The 9092-nt window shown below is 53.1% G+C and overlaps 2 protein-coding genes across 4 annotated transcripts; one reads left to right on the top strand and one right to left on the bottom strand.

The window, feature by feature from the left end:
• Nucleotides 1–260: 260 nt before the first annotated feature.
• On the bottom strand, nucleotides 261–2778 carry SRRM5 (serine/arginine repetitive matrix 5). Its single transcript, XM_009435765.5, has one exon. The coding sequence runs from the start codon at nucleotides 2679–2681 to the stop codon at nucleotides 489–491; it is 2193 nt and encodes a 730-aa protein (XP_009434040.3). The 5' UTR covers nucleotides 2682–2778; the 3' UTR covers nucleotides 261–488.
• Nucleotides 395–7312, top strand: ZNF428 (zinc finger protein 428). 3 transcript variants are annotated; one of them, XM_054672821.2, is made up of 3 exons: nucleotides 3333–3579; nucleotides 6157–6255; nucleotides 6653–7312. In XM_054672821.2, the coding sequence occupies exons 1-3, from the start codon at nucleotides 3432–3434 to the stop codon at nucleotides 7150–7152; spliced, it is 747 nt and encodes a 248-aa protein (XP_054528796.1). In that variant the 5' UTR covers nucleotides 3333–3431; the 3' UTR covers nucleotides 7153–7312. The 3 variants fall into 3 exon arrangements, with proteins under 3 accessions (XP_054528797.1, XP_016791572.1, XP_054528796.1); XM_054672822.1 differs by lacking the exons at nucleotides 3333–3579; nucleotides 6157–6255 and adding an exon at nucleotides 395–529; XM_016936083.4 differs by lacking the exon at nucleotides 6157–6255 and having other exon boundaries at nucleotides 2792–3579.
• The last annotated feature ends 1780 nt before the right edge of the window (nucleotides 7313–9092 follow it).

The following is a 9092-nucleotide window of genomic DNA, read 5'->3' as shown; positions in this document are numbered from 1 at the left end:
GAGGACGCACACTTGTAGTTCCAGCTACTCGGGAAGCTGAGGTAGGAGAATTGCTTGAGCCTGGGAGGTGGAGGTTGCAGTGAGCTGAGATCGCACCACTGCACTCCAGCCTGGGCAACAGAGAGAGACTCTGTCTCAAAAAAAAAAAAAAAGACCTAGAGAGGGGCAGGGCTTGCAGTCAAGACCCTGTAGACAGTCAGGGACAGAGCTGGGGTCCTCTGTGCCCCACGCCAGCAGTGAGCACACAGTTGGGCTTGGGGTGGGGATGGGTGCTATGTAAACATTTATTGAATCATCACAGGTCTTTCCTTTCCCCCATCCAGCATCCCTCTCTACCTGCCAACATCCTGTATTAGAGAACTTGTGGCCGGAGGTGTGGCTGTGGAGAGCTGGCCGGGGAGGGACGCTGCTCAGCTGCTGCTCTGCTCCTGTCTCCTGTCCCCTCCCCCGGCCATGACAGAGACCCGTGAGCCAGCTGAGACTGGGGGCTACGCCAGCTTGGAAGAAGACGATGAAGACCTTTCCCCAGGTAAGGTGGCCTTAGAGGTGGTGGCGTTGGCTTGACAGTCATCCTGGCTTAGGGTTTGGCCTCCACTGGGAAATGTTGATGGGGAGTGGCTGCTTGTCTTGCTAGGGGTTCTATTCTGACTGAGACTGCTTGTCCTAGTAGGGGATCTCTTCCAGTCGGGACTTCTGGGGACTGTAGATTGACTGGGGTCGCTCTCCTTGCTAGAGGTTCTAGATTGGCTATGATTTCCTTCCTTGCTGGGGGTTCTAGATCGGCTATGAGCTTTCTCCTTGCTGGAGGCTCTAGGTCGACTGTAACCACTCTGCTTATTGGGGCTTCTAGATCGGCTGTGATCTGTCTCCTCGCTGGAGCTTCTAGATTGTCTGCGCTCTCTCTCCTTGCTGGGGCTTCTCCATCGTCTGCGATCTCTGTCTTTGCTGGGGCTTCTGGATTGTCTGTGCTCTCTCTCCTCGCTGGGGCTTCTAGATTGGCTGCGATCTCTCTCCTTGTTGGGGCTTCCAAGTCGGCTGTGATCTTTCTCCTTGCTGGGGCTTCTAGATCGTCTGTGATCTCTCTCTTTGCTGGAGCTTCTAGATTGTCTGCGCTGTCTCTCCTTGCTGGGGCTTCTAGATCGTCTGTGATCTCTCTCTTTGCTGGGGCTTCCAAGTTGGCTGTGATCTCTTTCCTTGCTGGGGCTTCTAGATCGGCTGCGATCTCTCGCCTTGTTGGGACTTCTAGATCGGCTGCGATCTCTTGCCTTGTTGGGACTTCTAGATCGGCTGCGATCTCTCGCCTTGTAGGGACTTCTAGATCGGCTGCGATCTCTCGCCTTGTTGGGACTTCTAGATCGGCTGCGATCTCTCGCCTTGTAGGGACTTCTAGATCGGCTGCGATCTCTCGCCTTGTTGGGACTTCTAGATCGGCTGTGATCTCTCTGCTTGTTGGGGCTTCCTGATTGACTGCGACCACTCTCCTTCCTGGGGCTGCTAGATCCTCTGTGATCTCTCTCTTTGCTGGAGCTTCTGGAATGGCTATGACTTCTTTCCTTGCTGGGGTTTCTAGACCAGTTGTGACTTCTTCCTCTTCTGGGGGTTCTAGATTGGTTTTGACTTTTCCCCTTGCTGTGGCTTCTAGACTGGCTGTGTCTTCCCATCTGGCTCAGAATTCCCTTCCGGGTGCGACTTCTTGCCCTGCTATGGTTTCTCTTCCAACTGTGACTTCTCACCCTGCTGTGCGTCCTCTTCTGACTGCCACTTCTTGACCTTCTGGGGCTTCTAGATTGGCTGTGACTTTGCGGCCTGCTGTGGGTGCTGTCCTGGTTATAACTCTTGACCCTGCTGGACATTTCAGTGGGGCTGTAACTCTTTTCCCTACTGGGGATGATCATCTGACCGTAGCTCTTCACCTTCCTTGATGAGGATGGAGATGGGTTGTCACTCTTCTCCTTGGAGGGAATTCCAGTCGGGGTTTGACACTTGGCTCTACTGGGAGTTACAGCCAGCTCGGAACTCCTCCCTATACCTGAGCCTCCTGGTGGGCGGTAACTCTTCTTGCTCAGATTTCTAGGCTGGCTGTCACTCCTTTCCCTGTTGCTGGTTCTAGGCCGGCCGTAACTCTTTCCCCGGCTCCCTTTTTGCTGTGAAGTGGGAGTTCTCACCCTGCTGGCCATGCCTGGTCTGGCACCATGAGTTCTTATCCTGCCAGGAGTGCTGGCCCTGCTGGGTGACCTCTTGGAGCTGGGGCTTCCCCTTCTGCCAGGTGTCCTACCCCGGCTGTGTGTGCCCCTCCGCTGGTGGCATCTCACGTTGCTGGCCTTGCTGGCTTTGCTGGTCCTGGTGTCGGTGCTCACCCTGCTGGGTGTTCTTGCTTTGCTGCGGACTCGGGACCTGCTGCTGGGCCGGTTAGAAGGGGCTCTTTTTGTACTGGTAGATTTGGTGGACTTGGAACTGCTTGGGCTCATGACTGAGTTGCGGGATGTCGCTTGTTTGGTGGGCACTAAGGATCTGTTGGGTGTTGCTGATTTGGTGGACTTCAAGGAGGCAGGAGGCTTGGGATCCGCAGTGGGCATGGAGGATCCACTGGGTGCCAGGGACATACTGGGCTTTGAAGATCTCTTAGGTGAAGACATGGTGGGCGCAAAAGGGCTTGTGGTCCTGGAAGTCACAGTAGACATGAAACACCTGGTAGCCGTGGACGATGACCTGATTGCCTGTCACAGGCCAACTGTGTGAAGTCATAGTGGGCATTGAAGACTCTGGAGGGTGAGTGGTATGAAGTCAGAGGTGGGAGGAGAGAGGGGAGGGGTCCCAGCCTGAGGCTGGAGATATTTCCTCTGGTTTGCAGCCATTCAGCAGATGTCTTCTGAGGCTGACTCATGCCCAGCATTGCTGGGGACACAGAGATGGGGCAGACCCAGGCCCTGCCTTCAAGGAGCCCATAGTCAATGGGTGGGGAGGGGGGTCACTGCCCAGAGTGGTCAGGGTGTGATGGAGAGCAGTGCAGAGGCCGGGGAGCCCATACGAGAGAGACACTGACCGCCTGGGGAGTCAGCGAGGACTTCACAGAGGAGGTGACATGAGCTTGGCTTTAAAAAGGAGCAGGAGTTTTGCCAGTAGAGAAAGAAAGGGTCAGGCTGGGCGCGGTGGCTCACACCTGTAATCCCAGCACTTTGGGAGGCTGAGGCAGGCAGATCACCTGAGGTCAGGAGTTCAAGACCAGCCTAACCAACAAGGTGAAACCCCATCTCTACCAAAAATATAAAAATTAGCCAGGTGTGGTAGCACACGCTTGTAATCCCAGCTACTTGGGAGGCTGAGGTGGGAGGATCGCTTGAACCTTGGAGGCGGAGGTTGCAGTGAGCCAAGATCACGCCATTGCACGCCAGCCTGGGTGACAGCGAGACTCTCTCTCGAAAAAAAAAAAAATGAACGGGTCAACCAGGTGGGCGAGGAGCAGAGGCCAAGGCTTTGGGGAGGGAGATCAGGGTCTTGGGGCCACTATCATCCACTCATCCACACGTCCTCTGCTGCGGACCCCAAGATCATACCTGCCCTTGAGGAGTTCCCAGTCAGGTAAGGGAGATACCCTGGGGGGCAGCTGACTGCAGTCAGCTTCTAGGACAGTAACAGGAGGAGGTGCTGGGGCAGGGGAAGCTGGAGAGAGACCTGGCTGGGAGCCTGGGGCTTCAGGGTGGTGGCTTCACAGAGGACAGAGTTTGTGCTGGGTCTTGAAGGATGAGTAGGGGGTCACCAGGTGGATAGAGTGGGGAACAGCCCATACCAAGGCCTCAGGAAACGATTGTTAAATGGCAGGAACTAGTAGGAGAGAGCTGCAGGGACGGATGTTCAGAAGGAAAGAGTTATAACCCGTTCTGGGCTGGTGATGCTGGGGACCCAGCAGGAGGGTGGTAAAAAAAGTGACTGGCTGCCTGGGATGAGGAGGTCTGGGACGGCCTCACCAAAGAGGAAGGCCTCCCACTGGGTCCTAAAGGATGGTGGGAAAAACTAGGGCAGGACATTCCCACCAGAGGGAGGAACAGTGTGTGTGAAGCCTCAGAAAAGGTTTGTCAAATTCCATGCAGAGATATCCATGCCATAAATATGTCATAAGTACTTTCTTTGCACAAAGGAAGTGTTTTAGATGCTGGGGCCACAGCAGTGAACCAGACAAAGTCCCAGCTCTCGGGGACAGGCAGTAAACAAACACACAAGTAAATGTTGAATGCAGTGAGTCAGAAGATGGAGAAAAATGAGCCGGGTGCGGTGGCTCATACCTATAATCCCAGCACTTTGGGAGGCTGAGATGGGTGGATCACTTGAGGTCAGGAGTTTGAGACCAGCCTGGCCAACAAGGTGAAACCCCGTCTCTACTAAAAATACAAAAATTATCTGGGCATGCTGGTGCGCCCCTGTAATCCCAGTTACTTGAGAGGCTGAGGCAGAAGAATTGCCTGAACCCAGGAGGCGGAGTTTCCAGTGAGCTGAGATCACGCCACTGCACTCCAGCCTGGATGACAGAGCGAGACTCTATCTCAAAAGAAGATGGAGAAAAATCAAGCAGAGTAAGGGGCATAGGGAGTGCTGGGGAGTGGCCAGGGCGTCACTGAGAAGGTGACACTTGAGAAGAGACATGGAATGGAGAGTGACATCGGCAGAAAGGGTGGCAAAGACCCTGAGGCAGGTATGGGCCTGGGGTGTTGGAAGGTGAGGAGCCTGGTATGAAGAGCCTGTGGCCACTGTGATGACAGGAGCAAGGGCGGAGCACAGGGTGCAGTAGCAGGATCCTCTGGGTTCTGGGAGAAACTGAGGAATGGGGCTGGGATGGATACAAGGTGAGGCTTTTGGCAGGCTCCTACCACCGAGGCCGAAGAAGCTGGTACTTCCCACACTGTGGTCACAGGGACCCCATCCCCAACCATTACTCTGTGTGTGCGCCCCCATAATGGCAGCTGATGTCGCCCTTTTCTGTATATCAACTGTAAATTTTTCCCCTTTTCTGTTTTTTTTTTTGGAAACGGAGTCTTGCTCTGTCACCCAGGCTGGAGTGCAGTGGTTCGATATTGGCTCATCGCAACCTCCGCCTCCCGGGTTCGAGCAATTCTTCTGCCTCAGAGTCCTGAGTAGCTGGGACTATAGGCACCCACCACCCCATGCTTGGCTAATTTTTGTATTTTTAGTAGAGACGGGGTTTCACCATGTTGCCCAGGGTGGGTCATGAACTCCTGAGTTCAGGCAATCCGTCCACCTCAGCCTCCCAAAGTGCTAGATTACAGGCCTTTTTCTTTAAACCTAAACTTGTCCTAGGCCTGTCCTTGATAACTGTGAAATCACAGTAATATATCTTACCTATAAATAAATATTTTAATTCACCTATCTCTCTCTCTCTCTCTCTCTCTCCATGGCCACAGATATAAAAGTACATCTGTGTGTATGCATGTGTTTTAATTTGCACAAATACCTTTTCAAATGGTTGTCTCCCTAAAATGATCCAGTGTCAGCCATGGCCCAGGTTCAGCTTTTCCTGCCAGAGCTGTGTAACCACAGGGGAGTGAGTCGTCTAGCCTCCCTGTGCCTGAGTTTCCACATCCATCAACTGGGGATAGTAATAGTACCACCCTCAAAGGGTTGTTGAGGATTTAGTGAGTTAATGTATAAGAACAGGGCTCCTACAATAGCAAGGATGCTGTTGTTACTGGTGGGTTTTTACTACTCCGGCTTTGTCCTTCCTAAATGCCTCCCACCCCACCTCCCCATGGAGTTTTTGTTTTCTTTTGCAATCAATCGAAAGAATCAAATAATTTTTTTTTTTTTTTGCTTTTTTCTAAGACAGCAGAGTCTTGCTCTGTCACCCAGGCTGGAGTGCAGTTGTGCGATCTCGGCTCACTGCAACCTCCGCCTCCTGGGTTGAAGCAGTTCTCCTGCCTCAGCCTCCCGAGTAGCTGGGATTACAGGCGCCCGCCACCACACCCAGCTAATTTTTGTATTTTTAGTAGAGACGAGGTTTCACCATGTTGGCCAGGCTTGTCTTGAACTCCTGACCTCATGATCTGCCCACCTTGGCCTCCCAAAGTGCTGGGATTACAGGAGTAATCCACCGCGCCCGGCCAAAAAAATTCTTTTTAAGTGGTGAGGTCTCACTCTGTCACCCAGGCTGGAAGGGAGTGGCGCAATCATGGCTCAAATGCAGCCTGGAACTCCTCGGCTCAAGTGATCCTCCCGCCTCAGCCTCCCGAGAAGCTGGTACTACAGGTAATGCATCACCAGGCCTGGCTAATTTTTTAATTTTTTGTAGAGACAGAGTCTTGCTATATTGCCCAGGCTGGTCTCAAACTTCTGGGCTCAAGTGATCTTCCCACCTTGGCCACCCAAAAGTGCTGGGAGTACAGGCATAAGCCACTGTGCCCAGTCCTGTCCCATGCAGTTCTTGGAAGACATTCATTTGCTTGACACAAAGATACAGGGAATCTACTGGGTGCCAGCCTTGTTCTGTGCCATGGGGACTCATCTGTGGGGAAGGGAAGGGTAGTGTCTAGGCTATCCTCGTCATACTATGGCAAGTCTGAATGTGGGGATTCAGGGAGGGGACAGCTGGGCCTAGCCCTCTTTCCTCTGATACCACTGTCTCCCCCTATCTGTCCCCCTCCAGGCCCCGAGCATTCCTCTGATTCAGAATACACTCTCTCAGAGCCGGACTCCGAAGAGGAAGAAGATGAGGAGGAGGAGGAAGAGGAGACCACTGACGATCCCGAATATGATCCTGGCTACAAGGTGAAGCAGCGCCTTGGCGGGGGCCGTGGTGGCCCATCCCGCCGGGCCCCCCGTGCAGCCCAGCCCCCGGGCCCCCCGGCCCAGCCTTGCCAGCTCTGTGGCCGCTCACCCCTTGGGGAGGCCCCACCGGGAACCCCACCCTGCCGGCTCTGCTGCCCTGCTACAGCCCCCCAGGAAGCACCAGCCCCTGAAGGCAGGGCCCTCGGGGAGGAAGAGGAGGAACCACCTCGGGCTGGGGAGGGCCGACCAGCTGGGCGGGAGGAGGAGGAGGAAGAGGAGGAGGAGGGAACCTACCACTGTACGGAATGTGAGGATTCCTTCGACAACCTGGGGGAGCTGCACGGGCACTTCATGCTGCATGCCCGGGGTGAGGTGTAGGCAGAGCCCCCATACGGGGAGCTTGGCTGAAGGGGTGGGGTGGGAGGAGGGGGCTGAGGAAATTGGGGTTGTGACAGTGGTCATGGGGGATGGGGTACTGCCGGTCTGTGTTGTCTTAGAAGTAGATGTGTGATGGCCAGAATAAAAGCCAAAATCTGTATCTGTGTGTGTTGGTTCAGAGTGTGTGTGTGTGTGTGTGTGTGTGTGTATTCCCGCCCGTGTGTGTGTGTGTGTGTGTGTGTGTGTGTGTGTATTCCCCCGGGCTCCTTCTTGCGGAACCTTGGGGTCTTTTGGGAAAGATAACATTTACTGCGTGCTTGTATTCGATGAGGTTTCCATGTATTTACTTACAGACCCCATAATGTAAAGGCTCTAATAATAGAATCTTGTTTCTCACTCACAAAATAGTGCTCGGTGAGTCATTTGGGGACCCAGGCCATCCCTTAAGCCTGTTGTCTCCCCCATGGTCCAGACTGGGTGGCCATAGCCTGGGTCCTGCTGGCAGAAGAGGACAGGATGCCTGGTGAGGTGCACGTGTTGTCTTACAAGCCCTGGCCTGCCAGGGGCACACACTGCTTCCATTGACACGCCTTTGCTGAGAAATTAGATATGTGGCCGCAGCTAACTGCAAAAACAACCTGGGAGAAGCAGTCTAGCCAAGCGCCCAGAAAGCAGAAAACAGTTCATGGAGGACAGCTAGGGCTTTCTGCCACATCGCCTAGGAACTTCCACAAAGAGGACTTTAATTATAATCACAGCTACGCTTTCTCAGCGCTTCCTGGGTATCTGGTGCCAGTCCAAGGGCTTTATATATATTGACTCATAGAAATGGTGCATCTAGGAACTTACAAAAATAGAACCTTAATGATAATTGCAGCTGCCATTTTCCCAGCACTTACAGAGTGCTGTACTTAATTTGCATGAGATTATCAGCTTCTTAGAATAACCCTGTGAGATAGGGATTGTGATCCATTAATTCATTTAACAAATATTTTTGAGTACCTGCTGTGTGCTAAGCATTGGGAACACAGCAGTGAATAAAATAAAATCGTTGTCCTCATGGAGCTTACATGGGAGTGGGTAGAGGCTGCTGGTGAAGACAGACATAAACAAGTAAGATACAGCATATGCCGGGTGCTGATAAATGCTGTGAGAACAATAAAGCACTGAAAGGAGGCCCGGCATGGTGGCTCACTCCTGAAATCCCAGCACTGAGGTGGGTGGATCGCTTGAGCCCAGGAGTTTGAGACCAGCCTGGGCAGCATGCCAAAACCCCATCTCTACAAAATACAAAAAATTAGCTGGGCTAACCATGGTACACGGCTATAGTCCTAGTACTAGGGAGGCTTAGGTGGGAGGATTGCTGGAGCCTAAGAAGTGTCGCTGCACTCCAGCTTGGGCAACAGTGAGACCTTGTCTCAAAAAAAAAAACACACACACACACACAAAAAAAAACTGAAGGAAGGCCAGGTACAGTGGCTCACACCTATAATTCCAGCACTTTGGGAGGCCGAGGTGGGAAGATTTCTTGAGCCCAGGAGTTGAAGGCCAGCCTGGGCAACACAGTGAGACCCCATCTACAAAAAATTAAATTACCTGGGCTTGGCGGTGCATGCCTATGGTCCCAGCTATTCAGGATCACTTGAGGCTTGGAGGTTGAGGCTGGAGTGGCCTGTAATTGTGCCACTGTGCTCACTGCACTCTAGCCTGGATGATGGCAGGAATTTGTTGCAAGAAAAAAATTTAAAAAAGGACTGAAGGGAGAACTGTTCTGGAAGGAGGTTGCAATTTTAAAGAGTATAGTCCTCCCTGAGAAGGTGACAGATCTGAAGCCGGGGGGAGCCATGTACATCAATGGGGAAGAGCACTTCAGGCTGGAGGAGGCAGGAGCCTGCCTGGTGTGCCAAGGAGGCCAGAGCTGTAGGGATGAGGTCAAAGGG

The sequence above is a fragment of the Pan troglodytes genome, chromosome 20 (genome assembly GCF_028858775.2).
Source record: "Pan troglodytes isolate AG18354 chromosome 20, NHGRI_mPanTro3-v2.0_pri, whole genome shotgun sequence".
Classification (NCBI taxonomy): domain Eukaryota; kingdom Metazoa; phylum Chordata; class Mammalia; order Primates; family Hominidae; genus Pan; species Pan troglodytes.
This window is presented reverse-complemented; position numbering and strand designations above follow the sequence as displayed.

Coding starts and splice junctions, on each gene's coding strand:
- SRRM5 (XM_009435765.5), bottom strand. CDS start 2,681: ATGTCTACTGTGACTTCCAGGACCACAAGCCCTTTTGCGCCCACCATG.
- ZNF428 (XM_054672821.2), top strand. CDS start 3,432: ATGAACGGGTCAACCAGGTGGGCGAGGAGCAGAGGCCAAGGCTTTGGG. Junction 3,580..6,156: donor CTTGAGGAGTTCCCAGTCAG/GTAAGGGAGATA, acceptor TCTGTCACCCAG/GCTGGAAGGGAGTGGCGCAA. Junction 6,256..6,652: donor CCGAGAAGCTGGTACTACAG/GTAATGCATCAC, acceptor GTCCCCCTCCAG/GCCCCGAGCATTCCTCTGAT.